At 39.6% G+C, this 22,742-nt stretch overlaps 3 protein-coding genes across 3 annotated transcripts in view; 2 read left to right on the top strand and 1 right to left on the bottom strand.

Moving 5' to 3' along the window:
- Nucleotides 1-22,742, top strand: part of LOC134791246 (phosphomannomutase) — a 317,911-nt gene that overhangs the window by 50,185 nt on the left and 244,984 nt on the right. The gene's annotated exons all lie outside the window — the stretch shown is intronic.
- LOC134791226 (vacuolar protein sorting-associated protein 41 homolog) lies at nucleotides 9,813-15,319 on the bottom strand. Its single transcript, XM_063762202.1, has 3 exons — nucleotides 14,711-15,319; nucleotides 13,759-13,886; nucleotides 9,813-12,827 (listed from the first exon to the last, which is right to left on the bottom strand). Exons 1-3 carry the CDS (start codon nucleotides 15,144-15,146, stop codon nucleotides 10,830-10,832), a joined length of 2,562 nt encoding a protein of 853 aa, XP_063618272.1. The 5' UTR covers nucleotides 15,147-15,319; the 3' UTR covers nucleotides 9,813-10,829.
- Nucleotides 15,566-22,509, top strand: LOC134791598 (DNA polymerase I-like). The gene is made up of 13 exons (XM_063762647.1): nucleotides 15,566-15,671; nucleotides 16,406-17,987; nucleotides 18,067-18,189; nucleotides 18,348-18,477; nucleotides 18,572-18,806; nucleotides 18,938-19,179; nucleotides 19,555-19,685; nucleotides 19,760-19,872; nucleotides 20,039-20,210; nucleotides 20,577-20,731; nucleotides 20,925-21,092; nucleotides 21,647-21,790; nucleotides 22,394-22,509. The coding sequence occupies exons 1-13, from the start codon at nucleotides 15,566-15,568 to the stop codon at nucleotides 22,507-22,509; spliced, it is 3,417 nt and encodes a 1,138-aa protein (XP_063618717.1).

A 22,742-nucleotide genomic window follows, 5' to 3' on the forward strand; every position in this document is an offset into this window, starting at 1 on the left:
AAGCCAAACACGAAGTGGTTTAGTTGCATGGTTGATTGGTACCGGTCACCACCTTCCGGATCCATCATCAGACCCTCAGTACTACCTTGTGTCAAAGATCTTGTTGCGACAAATCAAACGAGCCCAAACACGAAGTGGTTCAGTTACATGGTAGACTGGTACCCGTGGCCACCTTCCAGCACCATCATCAGATCCTGAGTACTATCTTGTGTCCAAGGTCTTGTTGAGACGAATCAAACGAGCCTAAACACGAAGTGGTTTAGTTGCATGGTTGATTGGTACCGGTGACCACCTTCCGGCTCCAACATCAGACCCTGAGTACTATCTTGTGTCAAAGATCTTATAGAAACGAATAAAACGAGCCTAAACACGAAGTGGTTTAGTGGCATGATTGATTGGTACCAGTGACCACCTGCCGGCTCCATCATCAGACCCTGAGTACTATCTTGTGTCAAAGATCTTGTTGAGACGACTCAAACGAGCCTAAACACGAAGTGGTTTAGTTGCATGGTTGATTGGTACCGGTGACCACCTTCCGGCTCCATCATCAGACCCTGAGTATTATCTTGTGCCAAAGATCTTGTTGAGACGAATCAAACGAGCCCAAACACGAAGTGGTTTAGTTGCATGGTTGACTGGTACCGGTGACCACCTTCCGGCTCCATCATCAGACCCTGAGTACTATCTTAAGTCAAAGATCTTATTGAGACGAATAAAACGAGCCTAAACACGAAGTGGTTTAGTTGCATTGTTGATTGGTACTGGTGACCACCTTCCGGCTCCATCATCAGACCCTGAGTACTATCTTAAGTCAAAGATCTTGTTGAGCCGAATCAAACGAGCCCAAACACGAAGTGGTTTAGTTGCATGGTTGATTGGTACCGGTGACCACCTTCCGGCTCCATCATCAGACCCTGAGTACTATCTTGTGTCAAAGATCTTGTTGAGACGACTCAAACGAGCCTAAACACGAAGTGGTTTAGTTGCATGGTTGATTGGTACCGGTGACCACCTTCCGGCTCCATCATCAGACCCTGAGTATTATCTTGTGCCAAAGATCTTGTTGAGACGAATCAAACGAGCCCAAACACGAAGTGGTTTAGTTGCATGGTTGACTGGTACCGGTGACCACCTTCCGGCTCCATCATCAGACCCTGAGTACTATCTTAAGTCAAAGATCTTATTGAGACGAATAAAACGAGCCTAAACACGAAGTGGTTTAGTTGCATTGTTGATTGGTACTGGTGACCACCTTCCGGCTCCATCATCAGACCCTGAGTACTATCTTAAGTCAAAGATCTTGTTGAGCCGAATCAAACGAGCCCAAACACGAAGTGGTTTAGTTGCATGGTTGATTGGTACCGGTGACCACCTTCCGGCTCCATCATCAGACCCTGAGTACTATCTTGTGTCAAAGATCTTGTTGAGATGAATAAAACGAGCCTAAACACGAAGTGGTTTAGTTGCATGGTTGATTGGTACCGGTGACCACCTTCCGGCTCCATCATCAGACCCTGAGTACTATCTTGAGTCAAATAAATACATATAGAATGTCAGGTCGTTTCAAATATTTTTAATCCTGTCCGGTAGTTTATTAAACTGTACCATTATAAATTATAATACTATAAAAACAGTGCTAGGATCAAAGTCTCTCGTTGCGGTTTACACGCACACAGTATAGCGTTTTACACGGCGCCCGCCGCACACAATGATAAAAAACCTCGTCGTCGCCGTTGAAAATGTGCGGAGCCGACCGACACACGTCCTGCCTCTACAAGCTCTGCCGCGGCACTGAGCTGGCGCAGCGCGCGTCATCGGTAATATAGAGTAGTTTTCAAAAAATTGCCAAAAAATTATAGTAGAATTTCATAAACACTAATGTATACCAACAGTATAAGCAAACGTTGCAGATTGCTTGAGTATGAAAATGACTTCGATATTAAGTAGATTTTCGTAGGAATTGACACTTGTTTCGGAGAGAAAATCGAGTTCGTTTTACTTTGATTTTCTCTTTCTCAAAGGTATGTAGGAAAAATATAGTTTGATATGCCTAAAGTACAGGTTATTAGTAATACAAAATAGCCAGGTTTAGCAGAGTAAAATTCTCAACATTTCCAAATAAGAGCTCGCCATTCAGTGCTTCACGGGGTTTTTCGGAAACGACCATCAGAAAAAAAATCATTACTAATTGAATAAGTCCTTTTTCTAATATTTACAACGATATTTATAAAGATAAGAAGACGCTTTTACTGGAACAAGTACTCATTGTTTCTAATAATGAGCGCAAAGTCCTGAATTTCGTCGACTAGTATCATCAATTTTGCATTATTTCGACTTTTCTTGTAAGAGCGCTCTTAAGTGTCAATACTGCCGATACGTGAATAAATTATCTTGACGTAAATGCCGAAACATCATTTAAAAAAGAAACTCATTAGTAACCCGTTTTTCCAATACTATAAGGTTTTGGCCTGAAATATTTGCACAATTTAATACTCGAGTAGTAATGACGACGGGGCTATTTGTATGAAATTATCATTACGTCATCTTATGGTCACAGTGTAAGAACATTTTCGCTTTACGCCAACGTAACACGGCGAACATGTCTTCTATCTATACGACGTCACACGATCCTAAAACATCTTGTACCTATAGAAAGAAAAAACAAAAACACCTAAATACAACTTAATTCTACCCGCAGCCCCTTTTAGAACCTAACGTCAACACCACAAGGTTCATTTTTCACGGAAACCCCCTAAAGACCGGCCTTGAACCGCGTACGTCAACGCAGTCCCCGTGGCCTTCACCCCCGCCCCCCGGGGTGAATGAACTCCAGGGGCGCGCCTATTGCTAATTCGGGTGCTTCCGTGAATGCCCTAAATGCCTACACTGAACTGTGTGACATACTAACAAAGTTTAATTTGACTAACAAAGAGGCATTTTTTGAGGTTCCGTGCCCAAAGAGTTAAAACGGGACCCTATTACTGACTCCACTGGCCATAAGAAAAAAAAACTGTCTGTCACCAGGCTGTATCTCATGAACCGTGATAGCTAGACAGTTGAAATTTTCACAGATGATGTATTTCTGTTGCCGTTATAACAACAAATACTAAAAACAGAATAAAATAAATATTTAAGTGGGACTCCCATACAACAAACGCGATTTTATTGCCGTTTTTTGCGTAGGTAATGGTACGGAACCCTTCATGCGCGAGTCCGACTGCACGACACACTTGGCCGGTTTTTTAGCAAATGGTGGCAAATAAGCACGGTTTGAAATAAAATTATGTAGAATTGTAAACGGATTATATCGTTTATAATTTAACTCATTACACCCGCCGTTACCAGTTTGTATACACTATATTATTTACTTACATAGTTTTCGAAGACAATATTAAGCTTCGGTCCGCCTGGTGCGAAGCGTATACCGTAGCCTATGGGCGTATGCAACTCCAGAGGTGTCACATGTGCGTTGCCGACACTTTATAATTCTGAATGCATCAATTTGCCATACTGAGGGGGCAGGGTCTGAAGTAAACGGCCTTACCTCATCGCTCGTAGGGTCTAAGGACTGCTTGTAGCGCGCGCGAGGCTGCCAGCGCTCATACTGCGACTGTAACGCGTGTCCGATGTTTTCCAGGGCCTTGGTTGGGGACTGCGACAAGGGGTCTGAAACAAAACAATATTTATTATTTCTGAATGTAAAAGTGAGTGTCGCAAATTTATCTCTTAAGGTCAGGGGCCCTACCACGGACCTCCCGCGAACCACGTTCGACGTGTTGCCTTCCTGTCACACTGGCGTACGAATTTACAAGTACGACAGAGACCTCAGGCCACAGCGGATGCGTATGCTGAACGTCTCGATATGGAACTCGTACAAAATGTAGATGTGCAAGTCGATTTGTAGGAGCTGCAGACAGTGACGAGCTCAATCGGTATACATGGGTCGATAGGAAAAACAATGTTTCATATAACCTGTACTATCTTGTAACAAACATAAAAAGAATAGGAAATGATTTACCCAGCCAAAAACTTAAATATATAACACTAAAGTTAAACCAAATTAAAATGCACATAGCTTAAACGTTCTTACTCATTTTATCTCGATTTGGATTCTGGATTCGAATCCGACGGATCTTCCGTACAATTTACATATATGTATGCAAATTGAAAATACTTTAGGAGGCGCGTGGGACCGTGGGTTTCAAGAAAGGTTTCACTCTGCCCGACTGTGCCAATAATGTATTTCGAGTGCATGTATGGCAAATTATAGCCATATTGATTTGCCGTACCGTACGTAGTTACGTACGAATCTAAGAGCGTTTTCACATGTCCAATTCGATACCGGATGTCGGAAAGAAGTAAAACATGTATTTTTCCTGTAATTTTTATTTATTTAAAGAATCGCATGGCAAAAACCTATGTTCACCCAAAAAAGGCCGATCATGTCACAGCTCAGTGAGTATGTTGGGTACATAGAGAGCGATCCATGACAACGCCAAAGCCAAGATTTCTCACTTGGTTGGAATAAGGAATTTGGATACCATCAAACACTATCGGAGGAAGCTTAACGAAGTCGAATTTGGATTTGGATCATTAATAATTAAATAATTTTAGGGCTGCCAATCACAATTACCTGAGTTTACATAACTAGGGTAATTTGCCAGTAACTGGCCACCCTAAACTAAAAATGAATTCTATATTCATCTATAAACAGAATTCATTTTAGTATAAGGCGGCTAGTTATTGAAGGCTTGCCAGTTATTGAAACCTTATACTGAAATGAACTCTATTTATAGGTGAATAGAATTCATTTGGTGGCAAATTACTAAAACCGGCCAGTTATTGGCGAATTACCCTACTTGTTAGCTTGTATAGCTCCGTACAAAACTTTGTTGACGGAGCGCTCTTATGGGATCACTTCGGTCTTGCAAAAGTTGCGAATCGGTTAAGTAAATTCGTTGTTTTAATACGCACAGTTATCCTCAAAAGCCGCAAATTTTTGCGTATCGCGGTCAAGGCCGAGCACCGTGAACCCAAATCGTCCACCCATGAGTCACCTCACCGGTCGGTTGGCGTAGTATAGACATGCTACGCAGTTTGCAAAGGACATTACATTCCAAGTATTTTTTTTTACAAATGTAATGTTAAGGTATTTTTATCAATCTACGCAAAACCAGAAGGGTTATGAAGGAGTCTTATCAATAAGTTGTATGGAAATTGTGTTTGAAATATATCTGGATATTAAAGAATTGCAGAAGAAGAAAAACATTCTTAGGAAACTGGACTAATAGTCCCAACAAGGCCTAGCTTCTCTTCTGGGACTAAGAAGGTCAGATGGCAGTCTCTTCAGTAAAAACTAGTGCCTGTGCCAAGTTTAGAATATATTGACATTCTGTAACAGCTTAACAAAGAGAGATACCTATGTCTCTACATGTAGAATAATTATACTGAAACAGATACTTTTGAACGCTAACTCTAAGATTTATCTCTACTTATTTAGAAAAGTTATCCAGGGGGGCAGATACTTTTGGCGCGATGTTGCATCCGCTAATATTGATGCTGGCTGTACATGTATTAACAATATACTTGTACATTTAATAAAGTTGTGCTAAAAACCCAGCCTCACCTGTGCATTGACAATGATAACCTTTAACCACGCATTTCGCTACTTACTTATCTCCCACAGCCATTTTATAATTATGTATGTTCTTTTGAACCGGATGTTCTTGTAAAGGAATTCAGAAGTTTTTGTGCCACTTAGATCCTAGCTTTCCTGGGTGCGTAGCCAACGCGCAATAGTTAATGCTTCGTATTTAACGTCGCACTAGTGGGAAGAGTGATAGAGGGAGATGACTATGATATGCTATGGAGCGTAAACGATTGGCACGTTGGCTACGCGCCCAGATTGCATCTAACAGGAGCCAGGTGTCTGTAGTGGCAACTTAGAATTCAATCAAGTCAATTTTCCTATTGATATTATTTGATTACCGAAGGTAGTTTTAATTCTTCAGTTTCTCGATGATCATCCTTTATAAAGGTCCATCTTTTAACTGAGGCAGTTGGTAAGAAGTTATTATGGTTAGTAAGTTAGCTACAAACTGGCTGATGGCTAGCTGATGAAGTTTATTTGTATTATGGAAAAATATATAAACTAGTTTAAGTCACAAAATTCAGTAAACTACTACAATAAAACTTCTACTACAAAAAACCAGTGTAAATTCTTTACCGACTGCCCAAGATAAGTGGTAGACCTATAGTTAAATAAATGAATATTACCGATCCAGCACTCGAGGCGGGCGCAGGGCTGGGTCTTGACGACGTCTGGAGGGTCCACGCCCACGTTGAGGCACAGAACCAGCGCTACACAGTGTGTCTTGTACTGGAACATAGCACACCAATTAAAGATAAAGATAGCCTTTATTGCTAGATATTATGTGTAGTTACTAGAGATGCAACGGATAGTTGTTTAGCTGGATACCGGATACTGGATATTCGTCCTGATCATCGGCCGGATATCCGGTATCCGGCCGCCGAATATTCGGCCGGCGAAATTATACCTACATTTCGGTTTTTCAGGTGCGCATTGTGCAGGCATTGATCTGTTTCGTAGTGAAAGTTCATGTGGAATCATTTCTCGGTTCGAAAATGAGTGCGCGTGCAATAGCGGAATGTTTAAAATGTTTTAAAATAATAAATGAGTAGGATTATGACCGTCACTGTTTCTTAAATCCAAAATCAAGCAAAATTACTATTCGGTATCCGGCCGGATAGTAGTTCACTATCCGGTATCCAGCCGGATAGTAGTTCACTATAGGTATCCGGCCGGATAGTAAAAAGAGGGCCGGATAGGCCGGATACCGGATAGTAACCGGATATCCGGTGCATCTCTAGTAGTTACGTTAGTTATGTTTTATTTTATTTCCTCTATTTTTAAATATTTCTAGCTTGTCCACTGACATAGGCCTCCTCTAAAACCTTCCAGCGCTCTCTCTGAGAGAGAGCACGCCAATTACTATATTGCTAAAATAAGGATGTTCAGCATTAGCAATTTTGTACAGTCACGCTCCGTGATTGTTGAGCCATTTAGGGTTCTAGCTAGATTGAACATTTCATAGCGCAAGTATTAAATGTATATTGTGATACTAATTATAAAATGAGAGTGTGAATTCTATTTAGGTCCTTTTCCCATTACTTGCAAACCACTTTCATTTATGCGTGATTGCTTAATATAGGTATTGTAAAAAAGTTCAAAAAATTTATCAACAAACCAGAATGAAATAATATTTCACTAACACAAAATTGAATAAGAATAAGGGTTCTGTTTTTTTCTTTTGAGGTAACCCTAAAAAGTTTGCACCTGTAAAAGAACTCAATTGATTCTATAATCCATCTTTCATTTCCTTTCTATAATCCTTTTTTCTTCTGATATTACTGTAATTTTCCTACATATAGTTTAACAAATTAGCTTTTTTATTAATTTTATGATTCAAATTATTTTATAATTGATTGTAACAGTTGCTTACTAAAAACAAAACAGTTCTGACATAATATTTATTTACAATTTATTTGTAAAGAATGGCCACCACTTTAAATTTCTTTTTTTTTGGTAAAATCGTGTTTAAACCCGATTTTTTTTACCAGTGTCTGATCCACAACAACCTTGCTGGTAGTGACATTGATTTTGACGGTGGGTTCCTTTCTACATCATCTCCATCCATACAGTATCTCCAAAGGCTCCCAAAATTTATCCACACCTCCTGGGATGGAGCAAACTTTAGGACCAAAGATTTCCAGCTTGCTGGGAATTAATTCCTCAAAACGCTTTTTTTTTAGATCTAATTTGACTGGCCTAAGAAGTGGTGTTATCACTTTGACCCTGACAAATGTGTTATATTAATGCACAATTCAACATTTTGGGCTATTCCCGAACTACCAATGACTCATCTTAACGCCAAACTCATTTAATTGAGTGACTCAAAACATGGAATTTGTCCATATCTCCCGAAATTTCCCGATCGAAAATAACCACCAAATTATCTTATTAGCATCTACTCAAATCGTGTTTCTAATACAGAAGAACTAATTTTATAAGAACAGATAAGCTGCGTCAAGTTTATTTATATTTTTTCGCAAATTTGCGATCTTGTGCATGCCCATGTGTGTTTGTTGTCATTGTCATGTGCAACCCCAGATACGCAGTACGCTATTACTCTAGTTTTATCAATAATACCCGGCTTCTTACCTTTTCTTTGACTCTCCATGAGTGCTCCACACGTTCAGCCCCCTTTATAAGCTCCAAATGCCTGGGTTTTTCATAGCTGAGAGGCAAATCCCAGTCGTCAATCTCTGAACCACTCTCGTTATCACCTTGGGCACTGTCCTCCTCATCTTTTACAGCGAGATAAGGAGGCATGTCTGTCATTTTCACACAACACACAGTCACCACACACACTTGTCTTATTTTACAACCATTTAGGTAAAACTTCGTGATTAAAAAACTTGGTTTAGTGTAGTATCAATCTCTTCTTGAATGAAAACTAAACTAACGTGAGTGAGGATAGTTGTTTTTAATTCATCCCCTTTTCGCATAGGATAATGATATAATGCCATTCAGCCAAATTGGTCAATTAAGCCTTAAGTAAAATAGAAACGGTTGCATTCAATTTCTAGGTAAGCAGTTTAAAATAATAAAAATATTAAATTACAACGAAAGTGTTTTTAAAAAAATATTTCAAGTTAGTTAAGAATAAGCATTCACCACAATTAATTATATTTTGCGATTGGAATTGTATATAAAGAAACGCAAATGTCATCACCGACGAAGGCGTATCCAGACTAATAAATTTTTCGGCAATCTGATTAAATTGCCCGATCGAATCAGGACGTGCGGACGCATAAGTCAATTTGGCTCGCCGAATTCAACCGCCGATAATTACCGATATTACCGATAAAATGAGGTGCGGACGCAAGAATACCAATTTGTGACGCCAGTATTTTCGTTCTGGGTCATGTTTTCAATTTAGAGGGCTCTAATTCTAATATCACCATAAATCTAAAATTGGTGATTAAATTGGAGATTGACGCCAATTTGATTTCTAATCAAATCGGTCGATTTGATCATCCCGTCTGGATATCGCTTAAAGTAGTAACAAACCAATCGCACCGACCGCGACCTTGGTGCGGTGCGGCGCATTTATCGATAGTGTGTAGTAGTGGTAACACACTATCGCACCGCACCAAGGGCATTGTGCGACGCACCCATAAGTAAGAGCGAGAAAGCGATATAAGACCTTGGTGCGGTGCGGTAGTGTGTTACGGCCTTAAGCTTCCATCGCACATAATTATTATTAATAGTGGTGCGATGGGCATGCACGTCGCACCAACTGACAAGTAATAATAATACTGGTGCGGTCCGCACCAATTTCCCTAGGGATACCCTAGGGTGTAAAGCTGCATCGCACCGTTTGACAGCTGTCATTTTCAAATTATGACAGTGGAATAATAATACTGGTGCGCTCCGCACAAATTTCCCAAGTGTGTAAGCTGCATCCATGAATCTAGTATTAAACTGGATTGAGCATGAGTGGTGGGGACAAGCAAAGAGAATATAATCACTACGTTGGACAAGTTCCTACGGCCAAATCGGATACTTACTTGACATTTACACTTTGCGCCACTTTGCAAAGGGCTTCTGTGCTGCCCTCTACAGTTCATGCACGTTCCATTATTCCAAGTTGTGAAAGCAGGTGAAAGTAAATATAATACAACCTTGTACACAACAAAATAATAACGAAATATTAGTATGATACAAGTTTAATTGGCATAATGAATTTATTACAAGCCACTTCATTATAAAAGCACCGACACATCATTTGTATTCTATATTAAGTATATGAATATTGTTAATTATGTTACGTGTATGTACAGTCACCTTCAATAAATATTTGTACAGTAAGTTGCAGATTTAACTGACTTCCTGCATAGAAACTTGTTTGCAGGGGGATCAGTTATCAGCTTATTGTACACATTTAAACAGGATTGCGTTGCCAGCAGACGTAAATAAATTAAATATAATAACGCCTAAGTATAATGCCATTTGTCCTAAAATGTCATGCACACGCCAGCATAATTGGTACAAACAAATGTATTAGGATTCTTAGGTACTTGAAAATATGATGCTTTCTAAGACGGCCTCCTTGGCAATCAAAGGGTGAAACATAGAATGTGGATTAGCGTAGGTTGTAGGCACAGCCCAAGGTTTTGAAATCGCTTCATTTATTCAAGGGGACTTTACAACGTTTATAAGTTTTAGTACAAAATAAACCTAATTTTACATGGAAAAATATGAATACATTTCGAATATGCAGTTCTATCTAGGGTTGAGCTTGTATGACTTACTAGTAGCCAATAGTGTTCGTTTCGTAGGTAAGTTCCTTTTACCATTATCAGGCGTCTGCCACACCGCCGATGCTTAACGAAATTTTCATTGAAAGTTCTAAACAATAAGCGATCATGGAATAATAATTGCATCTCTTTTATTCACAAGGAATCTACATCTTCAAGTTGATTTTTAACCGACTTCCAAATCTCAAAGAAGGTTAAATTAGGTTGTATGTTTTTTTTGAGCAAGAAAATGGTCGATAGCTTGTCGTTTTCTCGTCGGCGGTGGGACAGGTGCCTCATACCAAAGGGCTAGCACAACACAAGCGATATTGCAACACATCGCGCGCGTATTAGTGTCCCTGTTTTGTGTAGTGTTAAATTTTATAGAAACGGACGAGTACCTAGCGCGTTATGCGTTTGATGAGCCTTTAAGGTGCACCTTCTGTTTAGTTAGCCCCGCTCGGGTCCCCAAACGCTCTGCTGGCGTCAGCGCTCGCGCTGCACACCGCGCAATGGTCTAGAGATGGCGCCACTTGCCTCAAACACTCTATATGGAACGAATGCCTGCAGTTAAACACTATCAGATCAGACGCCTTCGACAAGTCTCTAGTGATAATCCTCCCTAGACAGCTACTGCATACAAAGTCATCTGTCACTGATATTCCTTTCTGCTGCCCGAGGATTAATTTTTCATGTAACTCGAAGTAGTTTTTTAAAGTTATCGGCTTGCAGGCTTCTTGAACAGACAGCTGTAAGTGGTAATCGCACATCATTTTTGCAAGGGAATCCTTTAAGTCTTTTATTTCACACCCGGGCTGAATATTTTCTATTAACATCCGGGGATCTAAGTAATTCCCTATCCGCTTGAGGAGGAGAGATACATATTCTGGCTTGTCAACTGTTTGTTTTATCAAATCTGTCCAAAGTTCAGTGTCGTTATGCTCTTGACAGAAAGTGATCGCTTGGTTTATATCATTCAGTTTTTCTATTATGATCTGGAGAGCTTCCTGCGTTCTACCTATTCGACCAAGTAGAAATACCATTTCGGGGTAGAAATTATTGCTTTGACAGATATCTAGTGCTTGTTCTATGGGATAGTTATCGCTGCTTTTAAGAAATGGAAGTAGCTTTGCGCTTGCATATTTAGCGTATAGCTTCACTAACTCTCCGTGGTATTTCCCGTTCTGTTCTACCTTACTATATGCGTCAAGGTACTTAAAGAGATACATGTCGTGGTTTTCCAATTGCTTCTTAACAACTTCTACAGGTATTTTATCGCGTGAGTTGACAAGAATAGAAAGAGTTTTATCACAGTCGAGTGTCATTAGTTCTAAAATCTTATTGTGTATGACGTTGTACATTTTGTAAGTTGTTATTAGTGTGAAGACGTCGTTATGGCCGAGTGTCAAGTATGTGGTTAAAGCTTTATCGTATTTCTTTTGATGGCAATAGAGTAAGGCGAGTGCTTCTAAATAGATATTCTTATCTACTTCGGTGGTAAGAATGTGTTCCAGCACAGCTTTGACGATGATTCCCGTCTTGTACAGCCCAGGGTTCCACTCCTGGACAACTTTGAGGAATCCTGGAGGATCCACTTTGAGGTATTCATAAATGATTAACTCGTATAGATGAGAACTGAGGGCTTTCTCAGGGGTTTTAGGGACATAAGCGCTGACCGCTCTCAGCTGATTGACTTCAGCAAATTTTAAGATCTGCTTTTCCCACATAGCTTTATCACTCTTACATATCCTCGCGCATAATATGGCCGCTTCGCTGTATAAGTGTTTAGACATCAAGTGATCTAAGTACTGAACGCCAACCGTCATTACTGAATTTTTGTTCGTTTTTCCCCCGACTTCTTCTAAGACACTTATAGCTTTCTCATACCGGCCATGCTCGGTTAGCCAGTTGACTCTGTCATCGATATCATATGGACTGGCAATCACTATGTCCTTAGGCGATACTATGAAGAATCTATTCTCTTCAATAAGCATGTCTAGATAGTAATCGTTGCAGGAGTACTCCTCATAGCCTCTTATGTTCAGACTATCTGTTGAAACCTCGCTGAAATCGCAATCTTTATAATCAGCGACCGCTAACACCGGTCTTTGCGCTTTCATGGTTTCTGCATCACACTCTTTAGGTACTCCTAGGAGTACTAATTGGTTTTCCAGAGGTCCTAAACCACTGATGAAATAATCCGTTTGGAAAGTATAGACAGGATCGACGAGGTATTCCGTATCGTCTCTAGTCTGGAGTTCGATTTGACTTCGTTTTCGAATGACGCATATCCTGATGGTGTCGACCCAGCCGATCATGAGGGTCTTGGGCGCAGACCAGAGGAGGTTGCAGCGGTAGTCCTCGATTGAGTCCACGCTGGTCTTCTCCCAGGGTATGAGGCCGAGGGAGCAGCGCGCCACCAGGTCGTACACCCGAACTCCGACCTGTGAAATATGAATCAAGTTTATTTGTTGAACCAATTAATATGGCTTGGCTGCCTAAACGGAAAATCAGTCAAAGGCGTGATACAATAAATTAATTTTTAGGGTTCCGTACCCAAAGGGTAAAACGGGACCCTATTACTAAGACTTCGCTGTCCGTCCGTCCGTCCGTCCGTCCGTCCGTCTGTCACCAGGCTGTATCTCACGAACCGTGATAGCTAGACAGTTGAAATTTTCACAGATGATGTATTTCTGTTGCCGCTATAACAACAAATACTAAAAACAGAATAAAATAAAGATTTAAATGGGGCTCCCATACAACAAACGTGATTTTTGACCAAAGTTAAGCAACGTCGGGAGTGGTCAGTATTTGGATGGGTGACCGTTTTTTTTTTTGCTTTTTTTTTGTTTTTTTTTTTTGCATTATGGTACGGAACCCTTCGTGCGCGAGTCCGACTCGCACTTGCCCGGTTTTTTAAGGAAGATTGTGCATTAATTGACATACTTACCTACATGTCTAAGTGTATCATTTTGCAAACATGGGATATATAGAATTTTCGAATCTACAAAAGCTGCATTATAATTATTATAAATAATCAATCATATTCGCAAAGTTGGTCCTAACTGAAATTTTGGACATGTATACACGCTTAAACCGTTTTAACTGGGCCAAAGGCTCGGAAGCCCAGAGTGTCTCACTGAGGGGCATTTTTGCGAACCAGCGGGCCGCGGGGCCGAAGATGTGCTCTTGGGTGCTCCATATTCTGATGGAAGAGGTCTGTGAAGTGCCTCAAGTGCCCAAGGTACGGAGTACGGTGAAATGCAGTTCTTTGCGAGGTTGACGGGCGAGCAAATTGTAGGGTTGAGATTAGACACTGATAAATCTATATAAACTATGGCTACATCCTTGATAAAGCCTACCCGCTGTAGTTACCTCACTGGCCCAGGCCACGAAGCGCTCGTGCCAGGCCACGGCCTGCACGTGCCCCTCGCACTCGCAGAGCACGGTGCTGCGCAGTCGGTTCAGGAACGTCTTCTCGTACAGCGTCAGCTTGGTGTCGCCTGGAACATCAGAAAGACTATTATAGTTGATGTCACTGATTTGCCTGATGTAATAAATAAGGTGAAAAATTAAAATATGTCTTTGATGTTGACTATCATCAATTCATCAAAAATCAAATGTATTAAAAAAACTGTCAGTCATGCACTATAGGACATTGCATTATAAATGTATGTGGCTTTCTATCAGAGAAGGCTCCTTATGCTCCATGTGCAATAAGGAACTTTTTAACAGAATTTCTGTTGGAATTTTGAGATAAAATGGAAAGCCACATATCCTCAATGTAAATCACCTTGACAAGTCACATGAATTACTTTCAACAACAAACATATTATGACGTCATCATTTAAACTGCCTCCTCTGTTTCATTTCTTTATTGATTAAAACTAGTTTAAAGCGCAAAAATAAGTAAACGGTTGTTTTTTTGTGTATTTTCATAAAGTTTATGGATGAATTTGTGAAAAATCTCAAGCCAGCTGTTATAAATGAACAATGTAACATATCTGGATTAAAATTAGTTTTATTTTACAATATCAAATCAATCTCTAAGTTTGTTTCATAAAATAATTGATATAGATTGCGATTTATCAGTTCCATTTAATCAGTTTTGGCTAATTAAAATTACTCACAAACTAGGGTAAATCGTCAATTACTGGCCACTATTTAATAACTGGCCACCTTATACTAAAAATGAATTCTATTCACCTATAAACACAATTCATTTTAGTATTTATAAGGTGGCTAGTTATTGGAGGGTGGCCAGTTATTGACACCTTGTGCTTGTGGTTTAAACATAAAATACTTTTGCATCGTACCAATTATTTACCTGTGAGAAACCTCCTTCCAGACCCCGACTTGAAGTAATAAGGATCCAAAGCCACAGACTTGACCACCCGTCCGAGATTCAAGTTGTGAGCGTTGTCGTCCGTGTACAGCCCGTACACCAGCACCTTGCCGTCGTCCGAGCAGCTCGCGATGTAGTCCCCGTTCAAATCAACTGATATCCTGTTCACAGCTATCGCATGAGCCTGCAATTCCTTGTCTTTACCATCTTGAGATAATGGCACCGTGTTCCCTTCATGGTCCAACAAGTGAATCACACCCCACTGAGTTCCTAAACATATAAATTTCGTATGCACACAAATACAGCTCACTGCGTCTTTCAACAGAATGTTTTGTACATCGTTGCCCATCCGATCGTACTTGAGTTTTGGCTCCTCGTCAGGAGGCAAACTGTCGCAGCTGTCTATATTCAACGCCATTTTCGTGATTTACGCGCACTGTGGGTTCGTAATATTACATATTGATTGCTATTTTTACGCGGAAAATAATTAATTATTTAGTTTTTTTCCTCATTAACTCCGCTCCGATTACAATTCTTTGTTTTGACATTGACAGATACGATGACAATTGAATTATGTTCGGGTCCTAATTGATCATTGTTAAGCTTACAACGGACTTATTTATAAAATATCTAGTTACAATTTGGACTGTATAAATGTAAAAAAAAAATATACGCGTCGACTTGAGAACCTCCTCCGTTTTTTTTTTTCGTCGGTTGAAAAAATAAAATCGGCGGGAAAGTTGAAATGTGAAAGTTGCGAAATGTGAATGTAGTATTCACTGAGTATTCATCACTAAATAATATATTCCGGAAGTATTCTTAAAAGTGCTAAACAACATGAATCATCGTAATTTTCATCAATTCAACCCCAATTGTTACAAGAAACATTTATCACCTTTTGGGCGAAGTGTTTTAGATACTTTGATAAAAAATTGGCGGACAGGTAAATTCCTATCCGCTATCCCTAAAAGAAAACTGCTTCTAACTAACTATATATTTGTATAGTCTTATCTTATGTCTTATGATTTATGATGATGAATTTTACTTTGCCTAGGTACCTTATTATTATTTTATAAATAAAGTTTTTAATACGGATTTGACAGGACTTGAAAATGAAAATCGGCGTCACATTCAAAATAGAAGACAATATACGAGGTACGTATGAAATTGTGATATAATACTATTCTTCGTAGGCATTATACACGAGGAGTCTAGTGTTTATTTTCGATAAGAGATAAATAAATACGTGATCAATCTGACCTCATTTTCAAACCTTGCCTATTTAACTACACCTAAAACCACACAGCGTTTGTTTCTTAATAAACAATAAATAAAACTTTATAGGTACTATTTTTTGACTGCTTCCTATAAGCCCTCAAGTAGGTAGGTACGTCTGAGCAACCAAGGTGCTCACGAATGTGTCAACAGCTTCTGATGTCGAGGCATTAGATTGCTTGTTCAGATATTATTGATCACTTTCGCGGTTCCGATATATCTAATTGTTTTATCCAATTCATTCTACTTAATTCTAATGGCGATTTTATTAACTTGGGTCTTTATATTTTAGAGAATTTAACAACTACCCTCGCTCTGTTCCGTCTATACCGTCTGTGCCATCCAGTCCAGGAGCTGACAGTAATAGATGTAATGAAAATAGACAGATTTACCGGTCATCAGATAACCCTGACGCAAACAACTTTCTCATACCACGAGCACCTGATGGCCAAGGTTATTTGCCGTCTACTACACGTCTAGGTACTGATACTGACTATGGAAAAGAAATCAACCAGGAATCATACTACAATGACGACCACTTTGCTGTACCAAGATTACCCTCAGTTATACCATCTGAACAATCAACCTTTGTAGACAAAAATAACACTGAAAAAGATTTTGGTCCAACTAATCAGATTGTCAATAGTAATTCCCTTATACAAAACCATGGTGTACAAAATAATAAAAGGCAAACCCCTAGTAATGATTTGCCTGAAGTGCCCATGAACCAAGTGTTGCGTGATGTTACCAATTGTACATCACCGAATGAAGCTGTTCTGATAACATCTAATGGTTTAGCAAAAACTGTTGATATACCAAATACTAACGAAGAAGAAATATTGACAGCAAATGATATGATAACACCAGTAATTAATTTTGATGGCATTCATGAGAAATTACTTTCGAGTAAGAAATACATTGATGCTAATATACCAGCAAAAACGTTTCTGCAGTTATTAAATAAAGAGGCTGATGGTATAAATATAAATGATCCGGTTAAAGACGTAAGTGTAAGAAGTAGAAAAGAGAGGGCTGAAAAAAATGTAGATTGGGACGACATGTTTGATACAGATCTATTTGAAAATATAAAATACCCCATGCCAATAATAACAAGGTCAGAAAATGATACATATAATAACTTTAAGATTGAATTTCCTAAGGATAAAAAGAAAAAGCAAAAACAATTTAATAACAAAGTAATTAAACCTAAATCTGAAGTAAAAGCTAATAACACTTTATCAAAAAAGGTTAAAAAGATAATATGTAAGGACGGTATAATAGAAAAAACATTGATGAAAAACTTAAAGAAAGTAAATAGTACAAAATCAGTTAAAAATTGGCTTGATGATGTTGAATCAAACAATCTTGTGGAAAACGAAATTGTCCAATACGGAGCCAGTGATTTGATTGTGCCAAACACGACCGAAACCCATGTAATGAATGCCGAAAAAAGCCCCTACGATGGTAAAAGGAGCACAGTTACTAATAAGGTTACAGTTATTGAAACACTTAAAGAACCAGCAGAAACTACTATCAGAACAAAATCTCTCATAAGACCACTAAGCCAAATCGAGGTACTGAATAAAAACGACGCAATGGAAATAAATGAACCCAAATCTGCAATACATAATGGATCAGAAGCTGTCAAAAATCCATTAGATAAAATAATCGACAAGAAACCGAAAACTAAGAATAAGAAAGTAGTACAATCGAGACTGGCTGAAAGGGATGGTAAAATGAAATTTGGACCACCTGTTAAAGGCCAATATGAAAGCAAGACGAAAGAGACAAACGACGATCAGACGAAAAATAAGGAGGCTGTCAAAGATAAAAAAGTAAAATCGAAATTTGTCCCTCCTATTAAATCACAGATTCCAGTAAAAAACGTTACATTTGAGGTGATGACGATAGATGAAAGCAATTTACATCCCATTAATGATTTAATAAGGACAGAAGATGATATTGCTATGGTGTTAATTTACAAGTAAGTAGGTTATGTTCGAAATATGGTAGTAAGTCTGTAGGTAATTTAGAGTACCTAATTAATATTAAAATATTTTTAGGAATGGATTTTGTCAACTTAACAACCATCATACAGAAGATTCTTGTGTTTCTGAAGGCATAATGATCCAATCGCAAGAGAAATTCTTCTACTTCAAAGATAATCAACCAAACAACAAGACTTTGTAAGTATAATTGTCAGTAAAAAAGGCGGCAAATTTATAAAAATGTAGGTGCGAAGAGTTGACGTCCAGTAGAAAATTTTAATATTGCGCCATATTCTACTGATTAGTTGGGTGTTTCAGTATATTGTCATTAAAACTTACTTTTTTTTTGGTTTCAGTGATCTCCTGAGGCAATTGCTTGAAAAGTGGCAAGTGATATGCTATAATGCCAAGCCAATGCTTATATATCTGATTGATAAATATGGTATAGAGTTAAAGCAAAATGCATTCAACTTGTACGATGCCAAGGTAACAGGAATAATTTGTCTTGTCAGAGAAAATTAATACTTACATCTATTAAGAATATTAAGATAAAGAAAAAACTTAATGTGCTGTTTTACAGATAGGAGGCAGTCTCATAGACCCAGACAATCCTCCAGAAAATTTTGCGGAGCTACAAAAGCTTCTAGGTTTCACACCAGAATTCACTATAGCCACAGAGTGCATATTGCAAAAGGCTGCCTGGTACATAACTCTACTTAGAGAATGCTTCGATAAGCTGAAATCTTTGCTAACAGAAAATTGCGTTTGGAACATTTTTGTCGAAATTGAGATGCCTCTGTTACCCGTTATTGCAGGTGATTTCTAAAAAGTTTTGCACTTTTATATAATTACTTTATGTTGTGTAAGGAAAGCATCTGCTCAAGTATGGAGTTCCTCAGGGTAGCATTAAGGACCCTCTTTCTTTAACACATTTTTACTCTAATAGGAATGGAATATCGTGGAGTAAGCGTAGATCTAGAAAAACTTAAGTTGATGGAGGACATTCTTCTAACAAAAATGAAGTTAGTAGAGCAAGAGTGCTACAAAGCAGCAGGGAAGACTTTTCAGATAAATTCGACTTTGCAAGTGCGTACCATTCTGTATGACGAACTGCAGTTGGATACGAAAAATAACTTGAAGATTAAAGAAACGATTGGCAAAGGAGCGAAATCTACATCGGAAACTATGGTTAGTTAGTAACAATACCTATTCTTAAATTTAGAATGCTTACAAAGACACGAAAACATATGAAAGTGAGAACAAGTTCAAGTGGTTGTTTCTCTTCTTCTTCTCTGAGTAGTTTGAGTCAAGAACTGAACTATATTTTCTTAAGATACTTATTTAAATAGTTTATTGAGGTCTTCACAGACGTTTAAACTATTTGTGACAATTGTGACCGCCTTAACATTTATTATAACCTAAACTTTTAGAAAGAATTGCCTATTTGAAATCGCTTGCAAGTTATTAAACCATCTAAAAATGAGACCCATTTTTATGTAATTGTCAATTTGGATGGGATCACTGAAAAACATAAAATTTAACTACCTACTCCTTTACCTTCAGTTGCGTGGACTGGTCTCAGTACACCCCCTACCACGGCTAATCCTGGAATACCGTCATCTGCATAAAGCGCACGCAACTTTTCTCACCGGCATAGCCCAGCACGTAAAGGATGGCTCTGTTAAGCCTATTTGGTAAGTCTACAGAATTTCTTTAGCTACTTTGTTCCGCTGTAACTGACTAAACAGTATCATTCACTTATTGGTAGGGTACAGATGGCAGCTGCAACTGGTCGCATCGCCTCAAACAACCCAAATCTGCAAGCTATTCCCAAAGCACCGTTCAGCCTCGTCGTATTTCCTCAAAATTATGACGATCAGGGTAAGTCACATTATCACATAGGTACCTACCTTTCTTCCCTCCTTTTCTGTGTTCATCAAAGAATTTGCTGGTATTGTTGCCCAAATTTAACTTGACTTGTCTTTAATTTAAACTCTAGATACATTACATACTATACAGCTTATGAATCTTTTGCTTTTTTCCCAAGAGCCGACCCTAAACTTTCGCTCCGTGTACACCGCTCGGCCCTCTCACTGCTTCATAGCCGCTGACTTTAAACACATCGAGTGCCGCGTGTTCGCTCACGCTGCTGATGACGCTATATTACAGGACGCTTTAAGAAGTGGCCAGGATCTGTTCCGAGTGCTTGCTGCTAAGTGGTAAGTATCTACAGCTATACAGAAGGTTTGCACAACTTTTTTTTTAACAAGTATCTCACGCTGCAGATGGCAAGCGGATCTTGGCTTCAGAACAGCTCAGTTAGTTTCTGTGAGCACTATTCTCAATCATTATCTCCATAATTATTACCTAACCAACGCAGTCTCACGTCTCACCGATTTTGTCTCCCCGTGCAGTAACGTTAAGTTCATCCGTAAGATCTTTTATCTCAACCACAAATCTCAACATTGAAGGTCGGTTGCACTATATTACTGTATCGAGGGTTTCATAGTTCACTGGTTGGTCCGCTAATTGTGGTTGGTGCAATTCGCCCTAAAACCATTGTAACATCATATTTTTCGTCCCAGGTTAAACAAGCCAGTAGATGAAGTATTGTCGGAAGACCGCGAGCGCACGAAGCGTATAGTCTACGCGAGTCTTTACGGCGCCGGTGCTCGGAAGCTTATGGAAATACTGAACATAGGCTATGAGCAGGCCTTGAGCGTTATGTCCAGTTTCAATCGTGAGTCATTTCCTTAATATTTTAATGGGTAGGCAGTAGGCAGTATCATGATGGCTATTGTCAGTCGTGGTTGGACTTTTTGAGTTGTTCACTAAGATTAAAATAACACTTTCCATACATATATCAATCACCCTCGGTCGTTCACCACACTGGGCCGCATGCAAATTTAAACCTACCTTTTACCCCCCATAAGGTACATTCCCCGCTCTAAAGTCCTTCGGCCGCGCCGTAGTCGCAAAAGCAACGAGCGGCGCGCTCCGCTCTCTCTGCGGGCGCGCGCGTTGTTTCCCGCACATATCCAGCGCTGACGCGACTTTGCGAGCTCAGGCGGAGCGACAAGCTGTTAACTTCATCGTGCAAGGTAAATAATTATTTCCCATAAGGTACATACTTCGCTCTAAAATCCTTCGGTCCCGTTGTCGGTAAGGCAACGCTCGCCGCACATAGCCAGCGCTGACGCTGACGTGACCCTGCGGGCTCAGGCGGAGCGGCAGGCCGTTAAAATCTTCCTGCACATCTCTGATGTAACAAAAAACACGAAGCACGACGTCTCTAATACTCTGAATGAAATGACTGTATGAAATGAACTTATATCGATCTGAGAGTAATTTTCCTTCACAACCTAGCTTTCACATTCTCTCTTGTAGTAACTAGGAGGCATTAATTTTTCTAGAGATGCAACGGATAGGTGTTTAGCCGGATACCGGATGTTCGGCCTGACCATCTGCCGAATATTCGCTATCTGGTCGCCGAATATTCGTCCGGCGGAAGTATACCTACATTTCGGTTTCTCAGGTGCGCATTGACCTGTTTCGTAGTGAACGTTCGCGCGGATTCATTTCTAGGTTCGAAATTAGTGCGCGTGCAAGTGAGTGGAATAAACGATTTCGATATGCACCTATGTACTATTCGTAGGTTCGGCAGCGGACTTATGCAAGAAAGCGATGGTCGCAGTGCAGCGTCGCTTTGAATCCAAAGCAGTGGCCAGTCGTTTGGTGCTGCAGATACACGACGAATTAGTATGGGAAGTTGCTGAAGCCCATGTGGATAGAGCTGCTGGTAAAATTTCCGTTGTGGTACTTACTGTATATGTGGTAAATACATGGTTCCCTTTCCAATTTTGTGTGCACATTACTATAGAAAGTTTTTACTGCACTTTAATTTTATTATTAGAAGGAAGGTAATAGTATTAGTTTCGGACATGCAGCAACACTTTCAACCATATCGTAATCTAATATACATTTTTCTTACTGACTGACTAGTATGTTCATCACTTCCTATAATACCATTATCGTATCAGTCTTTAGACGCGTAGGCCTTAAATGATGGGCTGTTAAGACAAACGAATTATTTCAATTGGAGTTTTCGTCCCGTCCAGGGCTGACTTGCGAAACTGCCACTTTAAACGGGTTTAAGGTCTGCCTGTCCACTGAGGAAGAGCGGAGCGGAGATGTGGGGAATCAACCATTAATCCAGCGGAGCGGAGATTACAACCCAATGCTATTTTGAATCTTGAATCCCCACATCTCCGCTCCACCTCAGTGGGCAGGCAGCTTTGTCAACTTCACCTTTTGCCGATTGTAGGTATGTATATTGTCCATTACTTATATCTGTTTTCATTTTGTGATGTGATATTAACTAACTAGAACCTTCTGAATCCAGTGATGATCAAGTATGCCATGGAACATGTAGGCCGGGACTCCGGTATGAACATGACATTGCCTATTGAGCTGACCTATGGACGTAACTGGGGCGAGATGCGACCCTTCGAAGACTAGTGACAATTGTTAAGTACCTATTTTAGTTATGATAAATAAACAAAAATTACCTTAACATTATTATGTATTTTATTGACACTTAGGAATTCATGTGGAGGGATCTCTCTGTGGGATGGATGGAGGGAAGGCATACCGAAAGGCAATGTGGACTGTGTGAGAAATGATATGACTGGTGGCTCAAAAGCTGCTAACCGCGCCCGATCACTTGCGGTCGACATTGTCATCAAATAAAA

This window comes from Cydia splendana, chromosome 6, assembly GCF_910591565.1.
Source record: "Cydia splendana chromosome 6, ilCydSple1.2, whole genome shotgun sequence".
Classification (NCBI taxonomy): Eukaryota; Metazoa; Arthropoda; class Insecta; order Lepidoptera; family Tortricidae; genus Cydia; species Cydia splendana.

Bases quoted from the DNA above. Each gene is read 5' to 3' on its own strand.
- LOC134791226 (XM_063762202.1), bottom strand. From the start codon at position 15,146: ATGGCGTTGAATATAGACAGCTGCGACAGTTTGCCTCCTGACGAGGAG. The intron at 13,887-14,710 runs GTAAATAATTGG...CTGATGTTCCAG, and splicing joins TGGAAGGAGGTTTCTCACAG to GCGACACCAAGCTGACGCTG. The intron at 12,828-13,758 runs GTAACTACAGCG...CATATTTCACAG, and splicing joins TCGTGGCCTGGGCCAGTGAG to GTCGGAGTTCGGGTGTACGA.
- LOC134791598 (XM_063762647.1), top strand. From the start codon at position 15,566: ATGAATCATCGTAATTTTCATCAATTCAACCCCAATTGTTACAAGAAA. The intron at 18,807-18,937 runs GTGATTTCTAAA...TTACTCTAATAG, and splicing joins TCTGTTACCCGTTATTGCAG to GAATGGAATATCGTGGAGTA. The intron at 20,732-20,924 runs GTGAGTCATTTC...ACCCCCCATAAG, and splicing joins CGTTATGTCCAGTTTCAATC to GTACATTCCCCGCTCTAAAG.